The 23,469-nt window shown below is 42.8% G+C and overlaps 1 protein-coding gene and 18 non-coding genes across 19 annotated transcripts; all 19 read right to left on the bottom strand.

The window, feature by feature from the left end:
• Positions 1 to 285: 285 nt before the first annotated feature.
• LOC130136298 (5S ribosomal RNA) lies at positions 286 to 404 on the bottom strand. Its single transcript, XR_008815269.1, has one exon. It is a non-coding gene; the product is annotated as a 5S ribosomal RNA (ribosomal RNA).
• A 399-nt stretch (positions 405 to 803) lies between these two features.
• Positions 804 to 922, bottom strand: LOC130136328 (5S ribosomal RNA). Its single transcript, XR_008815300.1, has one exon. It is a non-coding gene; the product is annotated as a 5S ribosomal RNA (ribosomal RNA).
• A 374-nt stretch (positions 923 to 1,296) lies between these two features.
• LOC130136324 (5S ribosomal RNA) lies at positions 1,297 to 1,416 on the bottom strand. Its single transcript, XR_008815296.1, has one exon. It is a non-coding gene; the product is annotated as a 5S ribosomal RNA (ribosomal RNA).
• A 371-nt stretch (positions 1,417 to 1,787) lies between these two features.
• On the bottom strand, positions 1,788 to 1,903 carry LOC130136382 (5S ribosomal RNA). The gene has a single exon (XR_008815354.1). It is a non-coding gene; the product is annotated as a 5S ribosomal RNA (ribosomal RNA).
• Positions 1,904 to 2,274: 371 nt separating this feature from the next.
• LOC130136295 (5S ribosomal RNA) lies at positions 2,275 to 2,392 on the bottom strand. Its single transcript, XR_008815266.1, has one exon. It is a non-coding gene; the product is annotated as a 5S ribosomal RNA (ribosomal RNA).
• A 374-nt stretch (positions 2,393 to 2,766) lies between these two features.
• On the bottom strand, positions 2,767 to 2,885 carry LOC130136532 (5S ribosomal RNA). Its single transcript, XR_008815384.1, has one exon. It is a non-coding gene; the product is annotated as a 5S ribosomal RNA (ribosomal RNA).
• Positions 2,886 to 3,256: 371 nt separating this feature from the next.
• LOC130136538 (5S ribosomal RNA) lies at positions 3,257 to 3,376 on the bottom strand. Its single transcript, XR_008815390.1, has one exon. It is a non-coding gene; the product is annotated as a 5S ribosomal RNA (ribosomal RNA).
• Positions 3,377 to 3,748: 372 nt separating this feature from the next.
• LOC130136544 (5S ribosomal RNA) lies at positions 3,749 to 3,867 on the bottom strand. Its single transcript, XR_008815396.1, has one exon. It is a non-coding gene; the product is annotated as a 5S ribosomal RNA (ribosomal RNA).
• A 375-nt stretch (positions 3,868 to 4,242) lies between these two features.
• On the bottom strand, positions 4,243 to 4,361 carry LOC130136333 (5S ribosomal RNA). The gene has a single exon (XR_008815305.1). It is a non-coding gene; the product is annotated as a 5S ribosomal RNA (ribosomal RNA).
• A 375-nt stretch (positions 4,362 to 4,736) lies between these two features.
• On the bottom strand, positions 4,737 to 4,854 carry LOC130136303 (5S ribosomal RNA). Its single transcript, XR_008815274.1, has one exon. It is a non-coding gene; the product is annotated as a 5S ribosomal RNA (ribosomal RNA).
• A 376-nt stretch (positions 4,855 to 5,230) lies between these two features.
• Positions 5,231 to 5,349, bottom strand: LOC130136533 (5S ribosomal RNA). The gene has a single exon (XR_008815385.1). It is a non-coding gene; the product is annotated as a 5S ribosomal RNA (ribosomal RNA).
• A 372-nt stretch (positions 5,350 to 5,721) lies between these two features.
• Positions 5,722 to 5,839, bottom strand: LOC130136547 (5S ribosomal RNA). Its single transcript, XR_008815399.1, has one exon. It is a non-coding gene; the product is annotated as a 5S ribosomal RNA (ribosomal RNA).
• A 374-nt stretch (positions 5,840 to 6,213) lies between these two features.
• LOC130136518 (5S ribosomal RNA) lies at positions 6,214 to 6,332 on the bottom strand. The gene has a single exon (XR_008815374.1). It is a non-coding gene; the product is annotated as a 5S ribosomal RNA (ribosomal RNA).
• Positions 6,333 to 6,709: 377 nt separating this feature from the next.
• Positions 6,710 to 6,829, bottom strand: LOC130136323 (5S ribosomal RNA). Its single transcript, XR_008815295.1, has one exon. It is a non-coding gene; the product is annotated as a 5S ribosomal RNA (ribosomal RNA).
• Positions 6,830 to 7,204: 375 nt separating this feature from the next.
• On the bottom strand, positions 7,205 to 7,322 carry LOC130136543 (5S ribosomal RNA). Its single transcript, XR_008815395.1, has one exon. It is a non-coding gene; the product is annotated as a 5S ribosomal RNA (ribosomal RNA).
• Positions 7,323 to 7,697: 375 nt separating this feature from the next.
• LOC130136405 (5S ribosomal RNA) lies at positions 7,698 to 7,816 on the bottom strand. The gene has a single exon (XR_008815361.1). It is a non-coding gene; the product is annotated as a 5S ribosomal RNA (ribosomal RNA).
• Positions 7,817 to 8,179: 363 nt separating this feature from the next.
• On the bottom strand, positions 8,180 to 8,298 carry LOC130136299 (5S ribosomal RNA). Its single transcript, XR_008815270.1, has one exon. It is a non-coding gene; the product is annotated as a 5S ribosomal RNA (ribosomal RNA).
• Positions 8,299 to 8,672: 374 nt separating this feature from the next.
• LOC130136292 (5S ribosomal RNA) lies at positions 8,673 to 8,791 on the bottom strand. Its single transcript, XR_008815263.1, has one exon. It is a non-coding gene; the product is annotated as a 5S ribosomal RNA (ribosomal RNA).
• Positions 8,792 to 19,171: 10,380 nt separating this feature from the next.
• LOC115693504 (aldehyde oxidase GLOX-like) lies at positions 19,172 to 22,461 on the bottom strand. The gene is made up of 3 exons (XM_030620523.2): positions 22,021 to 22,461; positions 20,821 to 21,312; positions 19,172 to 20,267 (listed from the first exon to the last, which is right to left on the bottom strand). Exons 1-3 carry the CDS (start codon positions 22,381 to 22,383, stop codon positions 19,467 to 19,469), a joined length of 1,656 nt encoding a protein of 551 aa, XP_030476383.1. The 5' UTR covers positions 22,384 to 22,461; the 3' UTR covers positions 19,172 to 19,466.
• Between the last annotated feature and the right edge of the window lie 1,008 nt (positions 22,462 to 23,469).

Genomic DNA, 23,469 nt, shown 5'->3' with positions numbered 1-23,469 from the left:
TACGACCCGTCGCGCAATTACCGGATAATTAACGGGATACCGCAGGGAACGAACAAGTGAGCAAAAGAAACGTTTCTCGGAAAACCTCGAAATTCCCGCGTTCTGAGCACGCCTTTTGTTCCGGATGGACTCACGGGGCCCGTAAGCACTTTCGGAAAGCCGTGGGCCCGTCTCGCTCGCGAACACCTTCGTGATTCGTCTCGCCCCGGCAAGATAACGCGCCGCTCGACAAAATCTCGACCCGGCAAAAAGGCGATCGTTAAATAAAAAGAAAAACGAAAAAGAGGGGTGCAACACGAGGACTTCCCAGGAGGTCACCCATCCTAGTACTACTCTCGCCCAAGCACGCTTAACTTCGGAGTTCTGATGGGATCCGGTGCATTAGTGCTGGTATGATCGCACCCGTCATGTTACGCATTGCAAATGCATTTGAAGCAAAGCCCTTCCTCTTCTCAAGAATTGTATTGGGACTTCTATTTCCGGTTTTTTTACGACCCGTCGCGCAATTACCGGATAATTAACGGGATACCGCTTGGGAACGAACAAGTGAGCAAAGCGTTTACCAAATTCCGCTGATTTGTTGATGGACTCAAAACGCGTTCTCGGAAAACCTCGAAATTCGCGTTTAGACCTTTTTTGGATGGACTCACGGGGCCCGTAAGCACTTTTCGGAAAGCCGTGGGCCCCGTCTCGCTTCGCGAACACCTTCGTGATTCGTCTCGCCCCGGCAAGATAACGCGCCGCTCGACAAAATCTCGACCCGGCAAAAAGGCGATCGTTAAATAAAAGAAAAACGAAAAAGAGGGGTGCAACACGAGGACTTCCCAGGAGGTCACCCAACCTAGTACTAATCTCCCCAAAGCACGCTTAACTTCGGAGTTCTGATGGGATCCGGTGCATTAGTGCTGGTATGATCGCACCGTCATGTTACGCATTGCAAATGCATTTGAAGCAAAGCCCTTCCTCTTCTCAAGAATTGTATTGGGACTTCTATTTCCGGTTTTTTTACGACCCGTCGCGCAATTACCGGATAATTAACGGGATACCGCTTGGGAACGAACAAGTGAGCAAAAAGAAACGTTTCTCGGAAAACCTCGAAATTCCCGCGTTTACGAGCACAGCTTTTGTTCCGGATGGACTCACGGGGCCCGTAAGCACTTTTCGGAAAGCCGTGGGCCCCGTCTCGCTCGCGAACACCTTCGTGATTCGTCTCGCCCCAAGAAGATAACGCGCCGCTCGACAAAATCTCGACCCGGCAAAAAGGCGATCGTTAAATAAAAAGAAAAACGAAAAAGAGGGGTGCAACACGAGGACTTCCCAGGAGGTCACCCATCCTAGTACTACTCTCGCCCAAGCACGCTTAACTTCGGAGTTCTGATGGGATCCGGTGCATTAGTCTTTGGTATGATCGCACCGTCATGTTACGCATTGCAAATGCATTTGAAGCAAAGCCCTTCCTCTTCTCAAGAATTGTATTGGGACTTCTATTTCCGGTTTTTTTACGACCCGTCGCGCAATTACCGGATAATTAACGGGATACTGCTTGGGAACGAACAAGTGAGCAAAAGAAACGTTTCTCGGAAAACCTCGAAATTCCGCGTTTACGAGCACAGCTTTTGTTCCGGATGGACTCACGGGGCCCGTAAGCACTTTTCGGAAAGCCGTGGGCCCCGTCTCGCTTCGCGAACACCTTCGTGATTCGTCTCGCCCCAAGCAAGATAACGCGCCGCTCGACAAAATCTCGACCCGGCAAAAGGCGATCGTTAAATAAAAAGAAAAACGAAAAAGGGGTGCAACACGAGGACTTCCCAGAGGTCACCCATCCTAGTACTACTCTCGCCCAAGCACGCTTAACTCGGAGTTCGATGGGATCCGGTGCATTAGTCTTGGTATGATCGCACCCGTCATGTTACGCATTGCAAATGCATTTGAAGCAAAGCCCTTCCTCTTCTCAAGAATTGTATTGGGACTTCTATTTCCGGTTTTTTTACGACCCGTCGCGCAATTACCGGATAATTAACTGGATACCGCTTGGGAACGAACAAGTGAGCAAAAGAAACGTTCTCGGAAAACCTCGAAATTCCCGCGTTTACGAGCACGGCTTTTGTTCCGGATGGACTCACGGGGCCCGTAAGCACTTTTCGGAAAGCCGTGGGCCCGTCTCGCTCGCGAACACCTTCGTGATTCGTCTCGCCCGGCAAGATAACGCGCCGCTCGACAAAATCTCGACCCGGCAAAAAGGCGATCGTTAAATAAAAAGAAAAACGAAAAAGAGGGGTGCAGCACGAGGACTTTCAGGAGGTCACCCATCCTAGTACTACTCTCGCCCAAGCACGCTTAACTTCGGAGTTCTGATGGGATCCGGTGCATTAGTGCTGGTATGATCGCACCCGTCATGTTACGCATTGCAAATGCATTTGAAGCAAAGCCCTTCCTCTTCTCAAGAATTGTATTGGGACTTCTATTTCCGGTTTTTTTACGACCCGTCGCGCAATTACTGGATAATTAACGGGATATTGCTTGGGAACGAACAAGTGAGGAAAAAGAAACGTTTCTCGGAAAACCTCGAAATTCCCGCGTTTACGAGCACAGCTTTTGTTCCGGATGGACTCACGGGGCCCGTAAGCACTTTTCGGAAAGCCGTGGGCCCGTCTCCCTTCGCGAACACCTTCGTGATTCGTCTCGCCCGGCAAGATAACGCGCCGCTCGACAAAATCTCGACCCGGCAAAAAGGCGATCGTTAAATAAAAAGAAAAACGAAAAAGAGGGGTGCAACACGAGGACTTCCCGGGAGGTCACCCATCCTAGTACTACTCTCGCCCAAGCACGCTTAACTTCGGAGTTCTGATGGGATCCGGTGCATTAGTGCTGGTATGATCGCACCCGTCATGTTACGCATTGCAAATGCATTTGAAGCAAAGCCCTTCCTCTTCTCAAGAATTGTATTGGGACTTCTATTTCCGGTTTTTTACGACCCGTCGCGCAATTACCGGATAATTAACGGGATATTGCTTGGGAACGAACAAGTGAGCAAAAGAAACGTTTCTCGGAAAACCTCGAAATTCCCGCGTTTGAGCACGGCTTTTGTTCCGGATGGACTCACGGGGCCCGTAAGCACTTTTCGGAAAGCCGTGGGCCCGTCTCGCTTCGCGAACACCTTCGTGATTCGTCTCGCCCCGGCAAGATAACGCGCCGCTCGACAAAATCTCGACCCGGCAAAAAGGCGATCGTTAAATAAAAAGAAAAACGAAAAAGAGGGGTGCAACACGAGGACTTCCCAGGAGGTCACCCATCCTAGTACTACTCTCGCCCAAGCACGCTTAACTTCGGAGTTCTGATGGGATCCGGTGCATTAGTGCTTGGTATGATCGCACCCGTCATGTTACGCATTGCAAATGCATTTGAAGCAAAGCCCTTCCTCTTCTCAAGAATTGTATTGGGACTTCTATTTCCGGTTTTTTACGACCCGTCGCGCAATTACCGGATAATTAACGGGATACCGCTTGGGAACGAACAAGTGAGCAAAAAGAAACGTTTCTCGGAAAACCTCGAAATTCCGCGTTTACGAGCACAGCTTTTGTTCCGGATGGACTCACGGGGCCCGTAAGCACTTTTCGGAAAGCCGTGGGCCCGTCTCGCTTCGCGAACAACTTCGTGATTCGTCTCGCCCCGGCAAGATAACGCGCCGCTCGACAAAATCTCGACCCGGCAAAAAGGCGATCGTTAAATAAAAAGAAAAACGAAAAGAGGGGTGCAACACGAGGACTTCCCAGGAGGTCACCCATCCTAGTACTACTCTCGCCCAAGCACGCTTAACTTCGGAGTTCTGATGGGATCCGGTGCATTAGTGCTGGTATGATCGCACCCGTCATGTTACGCATTGCAAATGCATTTGAAGCAAAGCCCTTCCTCTTCTCAAGAATTGTATTGGGACTTCTATTTCCGGTTTTTTTACGACCCGTCGCGCAATTACCGGATAATTAACGGGATACCGCTTGGGAACGAACAAGTGAGCAAAAAGAAACGTTTCTCGGAAAACCTCGAAATTCCCGCGTTTACGAGCACAGCTTTTGTTCCGGATGGACTCACGGGGCCCGTAAGCACTTTTCGGAAAGCCGTGGGCCCCGTCTCGCCCGCGAACACCTTCGTGATTCGTCTCGCCCCCGGCAAGATAACGCGCCGCTCGACAAAATCTCGACCCGGCAAAAAGGCGATCGTTAAATAAAAAGAAAAACGAAAAGAGGGGTGCAACACGAGGACTTCCCAGGAGGTCACCCATCCTAGTACTACTCTCGCCCAAGCACGCTTAACTTCGGAGTTCGATGGGATCCGGTGCATTAGTCTTTGGTATGATCGCACCCGTCATGTTACGCATTGCAAATGCATTTGAAGCAAAGCCCTTCCTCTTCTCAAGAATTGTATTGGGACTTCTATTTCCGGTTTTTTACGACCCGTCGCGCAATTACCGGATAATTAACGGGATATTGCTTGGGAACGAACAAGTGAGCAAAAAGAAACGTTTCTCGGAAAACCTCGAAATTCCCGCGTTTACGAGCACAGCTTTTGTTCCGGATGGACTCACGGGGCCCGTAAGCACTTTTCGGAAAGCCGTGGGCCCCGTCTCGCTTCGCGAACACCTTCGTGATTCGTCTCGCCCCGGCAAGATAACGCGCCGCTCGACAAAATCTCGACCCGGCAAAAAGGCGATCGTTAAATAAAAAGAAAAACGAAAAAGAGGGGTGCAACACGAGGACTTCCCAGGAGGTCACCCATCCTAGTACTACTCTCGCCCAAGCACGCTTAACTCGGAGTTCTGATGGGATCCGGTGCATTAGTTCTGGTATGATCGCACCCGTCATGTTACGCATTGCAAATGCATTTGAAGCAAAGCCCTTCCTCTTCTCAAGAATTGTATTGGGACTTCTATTTCCGGTTTTTTTACGACCCGTCGCGCAATTACCGGATAATTAACGGGATACCGCTTGGGAACGAACAAGTGAGCAAAAAGAAACGTTTCTCGGAAAACCTCGAAATTCCCGCGTTTACGAGCACAGCTTTTGTTCCGGATGGACTCACGGGGCCCGTAAGCACTTTTCGGAAAGCCGTGGGCCCCGTCTCGCTTCGCGAACACCTTCGTGATTCGTCTCGCCCCGGCAAGATAACGCGCCGCTCGACAAAATCTCGACCCGGCAAAAAGGCGATCGTTAAATAAAAAGAAAAACGAAAAAGAGGGGTGCAACACGAGGACTTCCCAGGAGGTCACCCATCCTAGTACTACTCTCGCCCAAGCACGCTTAACTTCGGAGTTCTGATGGGATCCGGTGCATTAGTGCTGGTATGATCGCACCCGTCATGTTACGCATTGCAAATGCATTTGAAGCAAAGCCCTTCCTCTTCTCAAGAATTGTATTGGGACTTCTATTTCCGGTTTTTTACGACCCGTCGCGCAATTACCGGATAATTAACGGATACCGCTTGGAACGAACAAGTGAGCAAAAGAAACGTTTCTCGGAAAACCTCGAAATTCCGCGTTTACGAGCACGGCTTTTGTTCCGGATGGACTCACGGGGCCCGTAAGCACTTTTCGGAAAGCCGTGGGCCCCGTCTCGCTTCGCGAACACCTTCGTGATTCGTCTCGCCCCGGCAAGATAACGCGCCGCTCGACAAAATCTCGACCCGGCAAAAAAGGCGATCGTTAAATAAAAAGAAAAACGAAAAAGGGGGGTGCAACACGAGGACTTCCCAGGAGGTCACCCATCCTAGTACTACTCTCGCCCAAGCACGCTTAACTCGGAGTTCTGATGGGATCCGGTGCATTAGTGCTGGTATGATCGCACCCGTCATGTTACGCATTGCAAATGCATTTGAAGCAAAGCCCTTCCTCTTCTCAAGAATTGTATTGGGACTTCTATTTCCGGTTTTTTTACGACCCGTCGCGCAATTACCGGATAATTAACGGGATACCGCTTGGGAACGAACAAGTGAGCAAAAAGAAACGTTTCTCGGAAAACCTCGAAATTCCCGCGTTTACGAGCACGGCTTTTGTTCCGGATGGACTCACGGGGCCCGTAAGCACTTTTCGGAAAGCCGTGGGCCCCGTCTCGCCCGCGAACACCTTCGTGATTCGTCTCGCCCGGCAAGATAACGCGCCGCTCGACAAAATCTCGACCCGGCAAAAAGGCGATCGTTAAATAAAAAGAAAAACGAAAAAGAGGGGTGCAACACGAGGACTTCCCAGGAGGTCACCCATCCTAGTACTACTCTCGCCCAAGCACGCTTAACTTCGGAGTTCTGATGGGATCCGGTGCATTAGTGCTGGTATGATCGCACCCGTCATGTTACGCATTGCAAATGCATTTGAAGCAAAGCCCTTCCTCTTCTCAAGAATTGTATTGGGACTTCTATTTCCGGTTTTTTTACGACCCGTCGCGCAATTACTCGGATAATTAACGGGATACCGCATGGGAACGAACAAGTGAGCAAAAAGAAACGTTTCTCGGAAAACCTCGAAATTCCCGCGTTTACGAGCACAGCTTTTGTTCCGGATGGACTCACGGGGCCCGTAAGCACTTTTCGGAAAGCCGTGGGCCCCGTCTCGCTTCGCGAACACCTTCGTGATTCGTCTCGCCCCAAGAAGATAACGCGCCGCTCGACAAAATCTCGACCCGGCAAAAAGGCGATCGTTAAATAAAAAGAAAAACGAAAAAGAGGGGTGCAACACGAGGACTTCCCAGGAGGTCACCCATCCTAGTACTACTCTCGCCCAAGCACGCTTAACTTCGGAGTTCTGATGGGATCCGGTGCATTAGTCTTTGGTATGATCGCACCGTCATGTTACGCATTGCAAATGCATTTGAAGCAAAGCCCTTCCTCTTCTCAAGAATTGTATTGGGAATTCTATTTCCGGTTTTTTTACGACCCGTCGCGCAATTACTGGATAATTAACGGGATATTGCTTGGGAACGAACAAGTGAGCAAAAAGAAACGTTTCTCGGAAAACCTCGAAATTCCCGCGTTTACGAGCACAGCTTTTGTTCCGGATGGACTCACGGGGCCCGTAAGCACTTTTCGGAAAGCCGTGGGCCCCGTCTCGCTTCGCGAACACCTTCGTGATTCGTCTCGCCCCGGCAAGATAACGCGCCGCTCGACAAAATCTCGACCCGGCAAAAAGGCGATCGTTAAATAAAAAGAAAAACGAAAAAGAGGGGTGCAACACGAGGACTTCCCGGAGGTCACCCATCCTAGTACTACTCTCGCCCAAGCACGCTTAACTTCGGAGTTCTGATGGGATCCGGTGCATTAGTGCTGGTATGATCGCACCCGTCATGTTACGCATTGCAAATGCATTTGAAGCAAAGCCCTTCCTCTTCTCAAGAAATGTATTGGGACTTCTATTTCCGGTTTTTTACGACCCGTCGCGCAATTACCGGATAATTAACGGGATACCGCTTGGGAACGAACAAGTGAGCAAAAAGAAACGTTTCTCGGAAAACCTCGAAATTCCCGCGTTTACGAGCACAGCTTTTGTTCCGGATGGACTCACGGGGCCCGTAAGCACTTTTCGGAAAGCCGTGGGCCCCGTCTCGCTTCGCGAACACCTTCGTGATTCGTCTCGCCCCGGCAAGATAACGCGCCGCTCGACAAAATCTCGACCCGGCAAAAAGGCGATCGTTAAATAAAAAGAAAAACGAAAAGAGGGGGTGCAACACGAGGACTTCCCAGGAGGTCACCCATCCTAGTACTACTCTCGCCCAAGCACGCTTAACTTCGGAGTTCTGATGGGATCCGGTGCATTAGTGCTGGTATGATCGCACCCGTCATGTTACGCATTGCAAATGCATTTGAAGCAAAGCCCTTCCTCTTCTCAAGAATTGTATTGGGACTTCTATTTCCGGTTTTTTTACGACCCGTCGCGCAATTACCGGATAATTAACGGGATACCGCATTCTCAAGTGAGCAAACGTTTCTCGGAAAACCTCGAAATTCCCGCGTTTACGAGCACAGCTTTTGTTCCGGATGGACTCACGGGGCCCGTAAGCACTTTTCGGAAAGCCGTGGGCCCCGTCTCGCTCGCGAACACCTTCGTGATTCGTCTCGCCCCGGCAAGATAACGCGCCGCTCGACAAAATCTCGACCCGGCAAAAAGGCGATCGTTAAATAAAAAGAAAAACGAAAAAGAGGGGTGCAACACGAGGACTTCCCAGGAGGTCACCCATCCTAGTACTACTCTCGCCCAAGCACGCTTAACTTCGGAGTTATGATGGGATCCGGTGCATTAGTTCTGGTATGATCGCACCCGTCATGTTACGCATTGCAAATGCATTTGAAGCAAAGCCCTTCCTCTTCTCAAGAATTGTATTGGGACTTCTATTTCCGGTTTTTTTACGACCCGTCGCGCAATTACCGGATAATTAACGGGATACTGCATGGGAACGAACAAGTGAGCAAAAAGAAACGTTTCTCGGAAAACCTCGAAATTCCCGCGTTTACGAGCACAGCTTTTGTTCCGGATGGACTCACGGGGCCCGTAAGCACTTTCGGAAAGCCGTGGGCCCCGTCTCGCCCGCGAACACCTTCGTGATTCGTCTCGCCCCGGCAAGATAACGCGCCGCTCGACAAAATCTCGACCCGGCAAAAAGGCGATCGTTAAATAAAAAGAAAAACGAAAAAGAGGGGTGCAACACGAGGACTTCCCAGGAGGTCACCCATCCTAGTACTACTCTCGCCCAAGCACGCTTAACTTCGGAGTTCTGATGGGATCCGGTGCATTAGTGCTGGTATGATCGCACCCGTTATGTTACGCATTGCAAATGCATTTGAAGCAAAGCCCTTCCTCTTCTCAAGAATTGTATTGGGACTTCTATTTCCGGTTTTTTTACGACCCGTCGCGCAATTACCGGATAATTAACGGGATACCGCTTGGGAACGAACAAGTGAGCAAAAAGAAACGTTTCTCGGAAAACCTCGAAATTCCCGCGTTTACGAGCACAGCTTTTGTTCCGGATGGACTCACGGGGCCCGTAAGCACTTTTCGGAAAGCTCGTTCCGAGCCGAACCTTGTGGGCCAAATGCCGAAGGCGTTTGTGGTGTTTTCGGAAGCTAAAAATCCACTATTTTGGGTTACTTTAGGCTATTTTCCAAAATCGGACAAGTATCACCAAATTTTTTTTTGGTTATTTGGTGTTTGGTGGATGTCTTTTGACATATGCTCTGTAAATCTTATTGATAACAAATGTGACAAAATAAATGCAACTCTTTTGGTAGGTCCCTTAAGAAGGAAAATGGTTAGAGAACCTCTTTTTGTATTTTGAAATTGACGAAACAATCCCTGGATATCTTATGAGCTTGATAAATGCAAGTGTTGTACGTAATTCAGGTAATATCTGCCTTATGGAAACTTAGATGTATGTATGAAAAAGATTCGTGCAATATGGAAGGACCCGTAAAGGGTGAACAAGTCTAAAGAAATGTGTAGACCACAGTATGTACGTCACTATCGTTCTCAAGTTGCTAAATGAAGTGCAATACAATATCCTCGCAAACATGATATAACCGAGAAACCATATATAATTGGGAACTGCTATACAAGTGGAGTGCTTATATTACTTGTGCACAACCGGAGACGAATTTATTTCCGTAGTTCGAGCTACTCTGTTTTTGGAAACCGGAAGATTTAATTGTTGGCCAACTAAATCGCCGGAAACTTATATTAATTTACTTCATTGACTATATTGATCTTCTCAACAATTGTCCAACATATAATTTGGAGATTGATCCTTGTGAAGATTTTCCAATAGGCAGGTTGATTACCAAGGAGTATAAAAGGAGATCTACAGACTTTGAAGAAATTATGAGATCAAGAGTGACAGACAACTCCGATCAACAGAGAAAGCCTTGCATAATTTTGTTCTTCTAAGTATACTGAAAGTGTAATCACTTGAGAAGTGTCTCAATATTGTAGTTTGTGCTTAGGTGTATGCTAGTGAGATCTATGAACTTGGTACTAGGAGCAACAGTTTCGAGAAGAAGTGCTTTGAATATAAGTGACAATTACTACTATAACCACTTAGAAGATTACTAGTGAAATCCAGCTAGTAAGCTATAGTCTAGGAGAGTTGACGGAGACTTACATCAAACCAAACCACCAAGTGTATCATTCTCTATCTCTCTACTTATTTCTTTAACTGTTTATTAAAAGCGCACTACACTAGATATTATCACCGAACCTGGTTATATCATCTTGCTTCTATTATTTTTAACTTGAAACCTATAATTCCGCAAATGTTAGTCAAGTTTTTGTAAAATCACCTAGTCACCCCCTCTATCTTGTTAGCAACTACATATAAGAAGCATAAGACAAATATGCTTTATGAAAAATTTTAATTGTATGTGTGAGATAGCGAGTAAGGGATATAAGATTTTGGAAGGCAATTTATAGGGGTTCAACCTTCCCACTTGGCCTACTCCAATATCCTAACTCTAACAATCCATTAAAACGGCTACAAAATCCACTAGTGCAACCCTTGAAACCTTTGATAACTATTACAAATTAAGTCGTCTCTAGACTTGTTGATACCTGATTTTTACTTGACGAGTCATACAAACCTTTAATCACAACAAGGATCGTTTCTCGGGAAAAAAAAGTCATCTTAGTGTTTTTCAAGTTAAATTCAGTTCCACTGTGTTTTGTCTACACCAAAACATTGATTTCATCAATAATCCAAAGAGGTCTTAAGAGTTGACCTTTTGGTCAACCACTAAAGTCAACATTTGGTCAATGTTTTTCAAAAATTTGAAAATCATCAAATCAACTCCTTTTATGCTTAATTGAACTTTGAATTCATCAATTTTACAAAAATTGTTCGAGAATTGACTTTTTGGCCATACCGAAAATTTCAATTCCTATTGGCCAAATTCAAAATTAACTAATTTCTAGCCATTTTTTTAGAAAATTTTTCTTCACGAAATTTGATATGAGGGTCGTAATACATTCAATTGTTAAGTCAATTTTTTGATTTTAAGTTTGAGATGAATTTACCCTATTTTGAGTGCAAATTAGGGGTCTCAATCAATTCTTCATGAGTAATGCCAATTATCTAAATTTGAGTCCAATAAAGTCTAAGCAACTCAATTCCAATGTCAATTTTGACAAAATCATAACAAATTGAACCTTAATTATATACATCATGACCTTACTTATAGTGCCACGAGTCGATCCGGTTGAACCGAGCTAACCCTGTTCGAGCTGGGCCGACCCGATTGGATCCAATTTGACCTGAATCATTATGCCAATCCTCAATTTAGCCCAATTGAATAATATTATGATATTAATGGCAAAATTGAACAATTGGATGACCATGGGTCAACTCGGTCAACTCGGACAAACCCGATTGCATCCGGTTGCGCCCAGTTGGAAATCCAATTAGAATGGTCAAACCGGTCTACCTAAGAGGGTGTACGACCAAGGTTAGCCCATGGCCAGTTTTTTCTCTCTCCTCACACGAAAAATTACCAAAATGCCCTTGGTGAAATTACAAAAAATGCCCTTATGCCATGTCACCTATCCTTCTGAACCCCAATCTCAACCATTCATTCACCTATTGATCTTGGCCATTCATTGTGACGAGTCATCAATCCTTGTGATTTAATTTCAGCCAATGGGGTGCATAACTTAGTCATTAAGAAAACAATGATCTAAGGGTCTTTATTCAAAGGGAATACAAATTTCCCAAAAAAAAGAGAATATAAATTGCATTTTCCCTCTCCTCTCACAAGCTAGAGCTCATTATTCACACTTCATTTGGCAGATTATAGGCTCTCTCTCTCTCTGCAAGATCACGTGCTCCATGTCGGAGCTTGCATCTCGCAGAATTCTGCTCATTTCGACTGTCTGCCGATCATCCCTTGCTGGCCGAAGCTTGCGACGCCATTCCTCTAGGTGTCCTTGAGTTAGCCTTGGCCGGAGCTTCACCGATTAGCTCGGTTTCTCCTAGTGCTCATTGGCTTGCTCATATCAAAGGTAGGAGCTCCTCTACTTTCTTTGATCGTCCTAGATGATCATCTGATGAAGCAAAGTTGATTCATCGAAGTATACCTTCTATCTATGATCAATGGAGGCTAGGATGTGATAGGATTGAATTGAAATCGTTTAGAGCTTAGGTTTGTTCAATAAAATTGCTAATTCATTGCATGCATAGGAAATTCTAGTTTAGATTCCTTATGTGGCCGAAATCTTAATTGTTGATGTTTGAGTTAATCTAGTTTAAAAATTGCAGGTTTAAGCTAGTTTTAGTAGAATCAAAGCTAATCTGAGTTGATGATTTAAGTTGTCTGTTGAGTCTCCTCCTAGTATAGTTTCGGCCGAACCTTAAGCTAGATGATGAAGCGTGTTTTGATGATTGATTGTTTGAAGATTCATCGTATGATGATCGCATGTTGTTTAGAAGATGATTTGAGGATGATCAAGGCATGTCTAGATGAATGTTTAGGTGATTTTGCACGATCAATGTTCAATGTTGTTGAACGATGTTCAAAGTAGCTTGAATGTGTTCATAGAGGTGAAAACAGGCTTGAAGATGCATGAGAATGCTTGATTGCAACTTTGATGATGAATGTTAAAATCTGGAAAATTCGAAATGGTTTCCACCTCTTTGTGTTCAAGGATTTTTATAATTTTCTTATTAGAATTTCAAAAAAGCTTGTGAGATATCACTAGAAGTTCAGATGAAGAGCTTTACAATGGTATAATTCTGTGAAAATCTGACTTCGTTTGATCAATAAACTCGCATCCGCAAAGTAGCGAAAGGTTTTTGCTCTTAACGATAAAATCCTGTTTCAGTTTTCTCCAATTTGTTTTGCAAAAATACAATAGTTGGAGTCTTTTTGCAAAAATTTTAAATTGAAAAGTTATTTTTTAGAGTCTTAATTGCTAGACCAACAATTTGAGGTCATTTCAGCAAGGTTTAGAGGTCCTTAAGTGCAATATACCAGACAATGTCAATTCAGCCTACAAAACTGTTTGCAATTGAGTCCTAGAAGAAACTTGCAAATTTGACATAGTTCAAGGGTTTTTTGGCAAAAGGTCAAAGAACAAAAGTCAAAGAAGACAGTTGAGCTAACTGCCTGTAAATTTCACGCGGTTTTGACTTAGTTTGTTATTTTTCCTGTATTTTTAAAAATCGGGTTGGAAATGAGTTCAATATCTGAGCAACGGGTCAATTGAGTCCTAGTCGGGTCAAGTGATATTAATGAACATTAAAGTACACATCTTAAGCTTTCAAATGATGCTTAAATCATTCAATGGGAAAGTCATTAAGACACTTAATTGAATCAATACATAAGTGATCATAATCCGTCCAAAATTGAACAAGTGATCCATTGTGGCTCACTAATTGATTGATTACTTCCTAAGGCCAATTAGCCTGATTACATGCTTAATTGAGCTTTGTATGTGATTTTTCGATGTATGATTAGGCTTGCGACGCATGTTAATCGATGGGTAGATTAGTGGGAATGACTAGAACTAATTAGTGAGTAGTGAGTTAGCTTACTGCTATGTGAAAACAAGTGGGGGTTAATTACCACTAATCTTAGTCAATGAATCCTTAGCTAATTAAGAGGAGGTTTGGGAGTAATCGAATTGCATGGGTAATCAAAGGCTGATCTCGACACCATTCGATTCTCGATTTGGTGCCAGTTGTTTGATTTGTTTAATCAATGAATCCCTTCGTGATGCGAGCAATACTATTTTTCTTTTTCCAAACTTAATAAGCTTCATGATCTCTTCTGTATTGAGCATAAGTTCCATTCTTAGGTTCAACCATAGTGGGGTTGAGGGTCTCCAAAACCTCTTCTCTTCAAGGATGTACTAAACCTTTTGATGCTATATATCAAAATTGTCATCGTTCGGTTTTTCACCTTTGTTGAGGTTGGCCACAATGGTCTTAGATGCCGAAGCCACAATCAATGACAACTATACATTGGCACAATAAACACAGAATAAATACTAGCACATTTTTTTAATTAAACACACATTTATTTTGCAGCAAACACAAACTAAATTAATGATAATTCAATAAAAGACACTGAAACAAAAGCTCACTATGTTCCCAATTAGCTTCTGCGTTACAATTGTCCATTATCATTAATTTTGTATTAATTTGTGCAAAATTTAAGTTTTAGGTGAGAATTCCTTCGAATTCCACCAACCTATGAACTCACACTAGAAAAATTGATTAAATGATATCATGCAATGATCACATTCTAACATATAATCGTAGGACACAATGTGATGTGAACCAAAGTACAAATAATTCATGCATCAGCTATGATCAAATGCGGAATACAAAAAGTAAATAGAAAAATGATCTTCAGCATTAGTCGAGTTTGGTCGGAACTGAAATTGCAAGCACATTAAGCTTTATACATACTATCAATGAACCATGCTCTACACAATCTATATGTGATCATTTACATGTAAGCTAGCTTTTGTATTTCCAAAACCATAAGGAAATACAGGTAAAAATAGAACAAAGAAATGCAATAATACCCCAAAAATACGAGTATTATTTTTATACCTTTAAAGGCTTCAAACATGTAAATTAACTTTACCACAATGTAGATAATTTCAATACAAACACGAAGGTACCAACCACACTCCAATTAGAGCTGTTATATGCCACCGCGGCACGTGTGGCGCACGCTCCACGGTACAAACCGGCTCTTATGCTGGTCCGATTGGTTGACCAATCCTCGGGTCGGGTTTCCAGGTTGGGTCCTCCGTCGGGTTCTCAATCCGGGTGGCTGACGTTGTTAATGACATTAGCCCTAGACGATCTGTGCGTGCGCTGCACGTGTTGAGCTATCCTAGCCCTTGGCTGCACGAGCCGAGCACGCATGTGTGCAATTCCAGCACGTGGCAACGCGTGGCAGACAACGTCAGTGGCTTGTAACCGCCCGTGCGGCGTCCCTCGGAGGCGTTCTACCCACTGCTTTGCTCGTCTTGAAGAGATCTATCACCTTATGTGATCAAAATCAATTTTCACCGGAAAAAAATGTTTCGAGAAAAAGCCAAACAGAACGGTCGTCGACAACCTCGAGATGCGTCTTTCGCACTTGGTTCGCATTGATCATCCATACGGCAATTTCAATGCATTAAACATGGAGTAGATTTGAAAAATGATTTCCTAATGATCTCCTTATTAAACAACAAGCGAAAACTTGATAGAAAAACAAGACATAGATCATAATGTAGGCCCCGATACCAATGTAGGGAAAAGGTAATGGAAGAAATTGACTAACTTTTTGATGCAATAAAAGAATTACCCGAGAATTTATATTGAATCACCAAGGAATAGTGGACGAGTCTACTTTACAATGGTCCGAATATAATCACAAGGAAAATATTCTTGTTCCACAATATTAATGCCGATCATCTTCTTAAAATAACAAAGGAAACCTTTAGTGTGTTATTTTGATAGAGAGGAGAACGTACGTTTCACTATACATTCTTTTCTGTATGTCTTTTCTTTTCTCTCTCTTCAGGAAGTTATTTTAACTTCCCTTAGAAGACAAACATTCACACATTTTCAAAGGGTGCCTCTCAAAACACACCCCATCATGGGCGAACCAATGTCGTATAACAATATTGAACAATTTATAGCTTCTTGTTCCGCTTAAAAAATAGAGCTATCAGCCGTATTTCTCGGATTGACGATATTGGACTTGAGTCTCTGGCATTACTGAAGTTGTTTATCAAGATTAAAGAGGACAAGGTTCATACTGATCGTTTACTATTGCAAGCGTCGAGACTTCTCCAGCAAAGTTGGGACGAGCGGATCAAACATGCTATCTGAGAAGGCAATACATGTGCTAACTAATGGGCAGATTTTGATACATTTGTTCTACATCTTTTGAAGCTAGCAATTTACCTTTAAATTTAGTGTTTTTAGTGTCAAGAGAGGTGGGCACATTTGTACCAAGATTATGTAATAATTAGTCATTTTGACTTGTACCCCATTGTTGACAGTTGATTTTTTGCCCTTTTTTTTTTTAAATTTACTTAAAAATCACAAAATTAGAATGAGGAACCTTGGCTGTGCTTAGGAACCTATTTCTAAACAAAAAATAAATTTTTGTGAATTTTTGTGAATTTTTCCTTAATTTCTTTTGGCCAAAATGAGAGAAAAATCAACAAAAATACCAAATTGAATTAAAAAATTCCATAAAAATAAAAATTAGTCTTATTTTAATTCCAATTTCATCACTGAAGTTTCAATTTTGGAAAATTTCGGTTGGGGATATGTTTTTCCCAAAATTGGGTAATTTCATACCTCAATTGAGCCAAAAATCCAATTAAATCATTTTTAGTCATCTTTAGGCTATAGTGTCTTCACAACAATTGATTCTAGGACCTTGAATTGCATATTGGTCCATCCAATTTCACAATTTGATAAAATAAATGAAAAGCCCCAAAAATTAATTGGAAATTAGGGATTTTAGGACCCAAATTGGGGATTCTATTCAATTTGAAATTTTCAGTCAAGACCCATACCTTCCCTACGGTTAATAAATCATGGGTAATTCAAATTTGGCCTCAATTTTTCCTAATTAGGTCATTTGGACACTTAATTGAACATAAACCCAAGTAAACCGAATTTAAATTTTGGGATATTTTGACCTAATTAAGGTAAAAATGAAATTTGAAACCATATTCTAGAATAAAATGTATCAAGGATTCGAATTTTTGGGTCAAAATCATGGAATAGGTTCAAAATTGGGTCAAATTTGTAAATTTATGCCAACCCGAGTCTTCCGGGTCGGTCGGATCGACCCGACCCGACCCGGGTTGGTCTTCTTCCCTACTCGGCCAATATACACATCTGGAAAAGGAGAAAATATCTTCTCCGACCCAGTCCTTTGCCGACTAAAATCTTGATTTTCCATCACGTGTTAAACGGAATGGATAGTTGGAGAATCTCCAACTGTCCATCCTCATCCGTTCTAATCAATTTGGAAGTCGGTTAGAGGCCAGAACCAACTCGGAGGAGGGGGATAAAAACAGAAAAAAAGTTGTTATCAATACATACAACCCGGTCGACTGAATGCACAAGAGAGAGAAAGAGAAAAAATGAGCGAAACTAAAGAGAGAAAGCTAGAGAGAGAGGGTCAGAGGTTCCCATCCGACCAATCGGCCAATCGGCGTCTTTCCCGGCGAGAAGAGCACCACCAACTTGAAGAGGGATTGTTTGTGAACCATCTCGTGGCCTCCGATCGTCTCATAATTTCTAATTTAGCCTCCATTGACGAAGGTAAAAATGCTTCATAGTCACACATTACATGTTCGACAAAATGCTTAAATGAGTGGCCGAATGGATTCGTGTGCGATTTTTGAAATCTCTTGGTTCCATATTGCTTATTAGATCCTACTTCGTGTTTTTGATCATATGATTTGTCATTTTTTTGCATTTTGGATCGGTGAAATGAAAAACGCATCGAGTCGGCCTAAACAAATCCTTCGCCGGAGCTCCCAAAACCTTACCGGAGTGTGATCCATGGCCATTGGCCAATCCAAGTCAGTTATTGTTACTCTTTTATTGATGTTTGATCGCTAGAAATGGTTAGGACGCTCTGGATTTGATGATTTGAATATTAGACATGTTAGGCTATGTAATGATTTTCAGTGATAAGTAAGGAAGTTTGAACTAAAAAATAAATGGCTTAAGGATGTTAAATGGACATCAAATAGGCATATATGTGTAAAGGGACACTCAGTGAAGGTTTCGGATCGGATATAATGGTTCGAATGTGGTTGGAAGGTCATCGGGGATTAGGTTAAAGTGGCTTACCCGACAAGGTTAAAACTGAAAAACCGGAAACTCATGTCAAGTAAGGAAGTTTGAGCTTAAAAATCAATGGCTTAAAGATGTCCAATGGAAAAAAAATTAGTATGGATGTGTAGAGAGTCATTTGGTGAAGGATTAGGATCAATTAGGTTGATCAGAATGTGGCTGGAAATCACCGAAACAGCAGCCAAAGTGACGGCCCAAAATAAAAATTCATGTCCACAAGGTGTTTGTAAAAATGCCTAAATGAGAAGGAACCAAAACGGTGCCATTTTGCCACCGTGCCCACCGGTGCGCCGGCTAGCGCAGGCCAGGTCGGTTCGTTTTTTCGGCGGGAAAAATAAATTTTTGGAAAAATTCTAAAAATTTAGAAAAATCATAAAAAATTAAAAAAAAATTCGAAAAAATCAGAAAAAAATCCAAAATAAAAAAATCATAAAAATTTAGAAAATTCTGAAAATCCATAAAAATCCATAAAAAATTTCAGAAAATAAAAAGAATGAGATTTCTGGAAAATAAAAAAAAATTCTCAAAAACTTTTTTAAAAAAAAATAAAAATTTTCAAAAATTGACAGAATGGCTCTGAATATCTGTGGCCACTCACTTTGAGTGAAATTTAAATTTTTTGAGGTACCCAAGTGATATTTTTTAGAACTCCTCAGTTTGGGATTAAAAGGGATTTTAACCCCTAAAAAACCCTAAAACCTTAAGACAACACAATCCAATGAATGAACAAGCCATTAGGGCTTTACTAGGGTTTCAGTATTTTGATTGATTTTCATTTTAAAGACCATTTTAGGATTGTTGTGTTTGATTGAAATCGATTGCGCATTTACTCATTGATTGATTGATTTCTCCCGATTAGAACTATTAGAATTAGTGGATAGGCCTTGCGAATTTGCGTGACACGTTTAGACACTTCGTATCGTTTTAGATACCGAAGGACGTTAGAGATCTCGATTTGAGATCATTAGAGTAACTCTAGTTCGTAGAAATCGTGGTATTTCTCTCATACCGCGATTAGGTTTTTAGTCGATTTATAAGAACTAGTGGCGACTCCAAAACAAAACTTAGGTTAAATAGAAAGATTAAAAAATAAATACCCACTGTCTCGTGAGGTATGGTTTGGGAGAGACCCTCGTTCGTCTAGTGATGGGATGTCTGTAAGACGTTTGTGCGAAATATCCGTTTTGAATCTTAGTAGGTCATTTGGGGATAGTTTCTTCATTCATGACAAACAAAAGTACCTCCATAGGCACGCGAAAGCGCGGCGCGACATCCATTTTATGAAAAAAGGATCGGCTAATAGTGTGGAGTGAAACCGAACCTAACTGTAAAATCAATCACATATAATTATCACTACAATCTGTAATGTTTTTTTAAGTGGAGAAATATTATTACAAACACATCGACCGTTTTGATGCTTTACAACAAAATAGACGCTAAAGAAACACTGACGTTATCAACAAATTCCTTCTATGTGTCTTCGGTATGGTGTCAGACGATTCCGAGTGCGAATCACGGACTAAAAAACAATAAAAGCTATATCACTTATTTAAAAAGAAAAGAAAGAAGAAAATGTAGTCTTTTCTTCTAGCTTCCTCTGACCCGAGAAGATACTGTTCACTGCATTTGGATCCAAATCCCTTGGCTGGGCACATCCTGATGTACCACAAACAGCAAATAATACCCAGCCGGTGCAAGGGCGCGTGTGCCCGGCGTCACCGCCTCCACTTCGTACGTCGATCTCCCCACGGCAGTCACTCCCCCGCCACCGCCTATCCCCAGCAGCCGCTGGTTCATCGAGAAGGAGTGGGTCGTGAACGATGGCGCCACCATTGTCACCGTCACCCTTGACGCGGAAACAGCTCCATCGACAGAGAATCTGACGAGGAGTTTCGTCCCGTAGCCGAGCCTCGTTTGAGAAGCCGGCGATACTATCGTCGGGCGCAGATTGTCGTACTCTGCATCGAGGTATGGCGGCGAGAATGCCTCCAGGCTCAGCTCCGTCGCGAAGAGGACGCCGGTGAAGGCGTAGGTGATGTGCGGGTTGCTTCCTCCGACGAGGACTCTCCCATCGCGGAGGAGGATTGCCGTGGAGTGGTACATCCGCGGCATGGAGGAGGGGTTTTGGAGCTCGAACCGGTTTCCGGTTGGGTTATCAGGTCGGTAGAGGACTGGGTTGAATACTGGCGCCCGACCGTTCTCCCAGCCGGCGGTTCCCGCTGCGGCGCCATTGATGATCAAGACGTCGCCGTTTGGGAGGAGGGTCATGTCTCCCATGACTCTAGGCTTCGGCATAGTCTCCATGACCCATTGCGGAGCCGGGTCGGTTATTTTGATCCGCCCGCAGGTTGTCAGTGCCCCGACAAAGTTCCCTTTAGTTGCCTGGATGTATGACCCTCTTGGTGCGCCACCGCAGACCTGTTAGAGAGAGAGAGAGAGAGAGAGAGAGAGAGAGAGAGAGTCATATAAGCACGATTTCTTTCAAAAAATTAATTTTATTTGTCTCTGTCGATGAATCCCAAATGTAATAACTTCCTAATAAAATAATGTCTCTGAATTCCAAGAATATGTTAAAAAAAATCTGCATTTCAATTTGATGTTGTAGTCTCTTTCAACATGAATGGGTTTAGATGCATGTATAGTGGAACTTTTATTCTTCAATCATTTCTTGTCTAAGACCCAACAATTCCTAAATAATCTTCACAATATCTTTGGCCATCCCTAATAATATTTACTTGAATGCAAGTGATCCAAGGCTACTGCCTTATACTATCTTGACATTTATTTCATGAATTCATTTATATATGACCCACTTATTTTATATCGAGTTACAATTTCCCATATCATTTTTACCCACACCCTTTTAATTATTTTAATAATTAGTATTAAGTATTTTTGAAGTTGCAAAAGTTAAGTGTGACCTAAAAACTTTTAGCGTGATCATGCAATTCAACTCTAAATCCAAAAGTACCAAAACTTCAGCTTCTTTAACCGGTGCTTGCAAGTTCTTCAACGGAAGCAAGACCGAAGACCCGGTGCTCGGGTAGTTCCTCGGGTCACCGCCTGGCATCGCCGGGTATGTCTTCACCACCTTCCCATGTGCGTAATCGAACAATATTGCCCGATTGTTCGCAAAAATGAACAAGTTGCCATCGATGTTGAGATGAACAAAAGGATAGAGATTGTTCTCGATGTTGGCATCGTTGGTTTGAGCAAGAAATGGAAGATTGTACAAGTTCGGAGCTCCGGTTTTGGGATAGAATTCGTAGTTGAATTGTTTCCTGCCGCCGATGACAATTTGCAGACCGTTGGGTAATATGTGATTGGTCGCGTACCACCGGCGCGCTAAGAGCCCATTTTCGACTTCTTGCCAATCGCAACCATTGCATGGGTTGAAGATCCGGATCCGACGTTCGCCGTCATTGAAACCGCCCGTTTGGATCAAACGTCCATCGGGCATTACCTATTAATAATAGGAGAACATTGTGAGTGCCAAAAAAAGTTAATCAGGATCAATTAAGAATGTTCACAAATTAAGGGACATAATACATAATCCTAAAGATATGGACAACCTCATAATTATATCTAATCATCAACACATGGATTGTGGGGAATATGAAGGAGGCAGAAGGAGGTCAAATTCATAAGTTTGAACGTAGCAACCATCTCTTTGATTTTCTGGCACTTCTCGTGGTCAAAGGTTGAGTTAGCAAAATTGTGAAAATCACTATCTTTGGTGGTTAGAAGAAATCTCAAGGACAAATTCTAAGAATACTGGAATGAATTTCAATTAAAGGGAAATTTATAATCGAGAACTTTTTTGGCGAAAAAAAGATTGGCAACTTAAATTAGAGAATGATATTGATCACCAAAAAACTTGAAATATCATGTAATTGCTCTAACATATTGAAACAGCTATGAGAGATTCCAATTACTTTAGTTTGAACCAGACTAAAAATTATGAAAATAACCGAACCGAAAAACATATAATTGAATAAGATGTGTCAATTGAAAATATCAAAAGTAAGGTATTAATCTGTATCAATATTTAGACTTTCCAATCTATACGTCCTCCTTTTGAAATAGACATAAAATATAAATAACGAAAAAACTGAAGAGAAAAGTCTCGATAACCATTTTTTTCTTTTTAAGCAAAAGACTTGACCCATACCGAGCCGGAGGAGCACCAAACATCGGTTTGGACCATGAGAGGCCGGAAAGAATTCGACGCCACGTCGTACTCGACAGAGTGCGCGGTGCAGTCGATCTTCAAAGCGGTGTCGTGCGGATCGTTCCGGCATTTGCCGTCCGGCAGCGAAAGGTTGGACTTGCCGAAGTCGGTGCGGTCAAATATGACCACAACGTCGTTGTGGAGGAGCTGCATGTGCATGGCCGACACGCCTATGCTTCGCTGCAACAGCTGCCACTGGCCGCCTCCAGCGGCGGCAGCAAAGAGGGGTGGCAGCAGCCATGGGGCAAAGAGGAGGTGAAAGAAAATGAGGAATTCAAGAGGCCAAACTCGAGTGATTGACATTGCTCTTATCGTGATTGTTTCAGCTTTGGCGGTTGGAGGGCTAGCAATTCATTGAATTGTGTTCTCGTGGTTGTGCTAGGAATATAAATACTTGTGCTGAATTGCCTGTAGGAAAGCAGTTGCCACACGCAAGAAGAGGAAAATTAAGGGGACAACATATCTGGCAAGCGAAAACTTATGATTGGATTTGGAACTATCGTAGAACAGCACGTCTCAACGAACCGTGGTTTGTAATTCGATTGCATTTCTTTATTTGTTTTGTTTATCACTGGGAAGGGACTAGATTCTCTTACGTCCAATTATGTTTTATGTTGTTTGTGCAATTATGCTCCATAAACTCTTAATTTAATACAATTGAGTCCTCCTGATTTGCATAATTTCTGCAATTGAAGTCTTATCTTGATTTGCATGTTTGATCAAACTCATGTTGCTCTTAACATGACAATTTTCAGAAATTAAAACAAAGAAGGATACGAATGAATTTAAATAACGAAAACGTCATGTTGATCAAACTTATGTTGCATGAGCATGGACCAAAACGTCTCCAGTCCAAGCTTTGTAGCGATCAATTAGTGAATATATAATTATTTAATCACCAATATCGAGAGAGATGTAGTTGAGCACATAATGAAACAGTTCCCCAACATGAAACAACGTCTTAAACGATTGCAAAATATAACAATTATATTTCCTTCACTCTAGTACCGAGCGAAATGTTAAACCAACGGGTTACGTATTGTGGGGTTAGCCCTAATCCATTAGTACCAATAGGTGGCATAGGAGAAGTACTATGTCTAGAATTCAACAACACGAAAAACTTTGTTATGTAATAAATGATACTTCTTCCCGATCGAGACCAGAACTAAGAAGAATGGTTGGGCCAACAAATATCCATCTCGTTTGTATTTTGGGTGCCCGCATAACCATCAAAAGCTATTAAAGTGACGAATTCATGATATTCAAGGGCCGTGGGGATGAAGAAATTGTTGAAGTTACCATCCATCTCGTTCCATATCTATACTTTTCTTTTCATGCTTTAGAGTCTCAATTTACTTAATAAAAACTTTAAACACGAACTGCATAAAA

Source organism: Syzygium oleosum, unplaced genomic scaffold (genome assembly GCF_021117445.2).
Source record: "Syzygium oleosum isolate NSW1041296 unplaced genomic scaffold, Sole_v2.1 Sole_v2.45, whole genome shotgun sequence".
NCBI classification, from domain to species: Eukaryota; Viridiplantae; Streptophyta; class Magnoliopsida; order Myrtales; family Myrtaceae; genus Syzygium; species Syzygium oleosum.
Note: the sequence above shows the minus strand (reverse complement) of the source record. Positions and strands in the feature narration are given on the sequence as shown.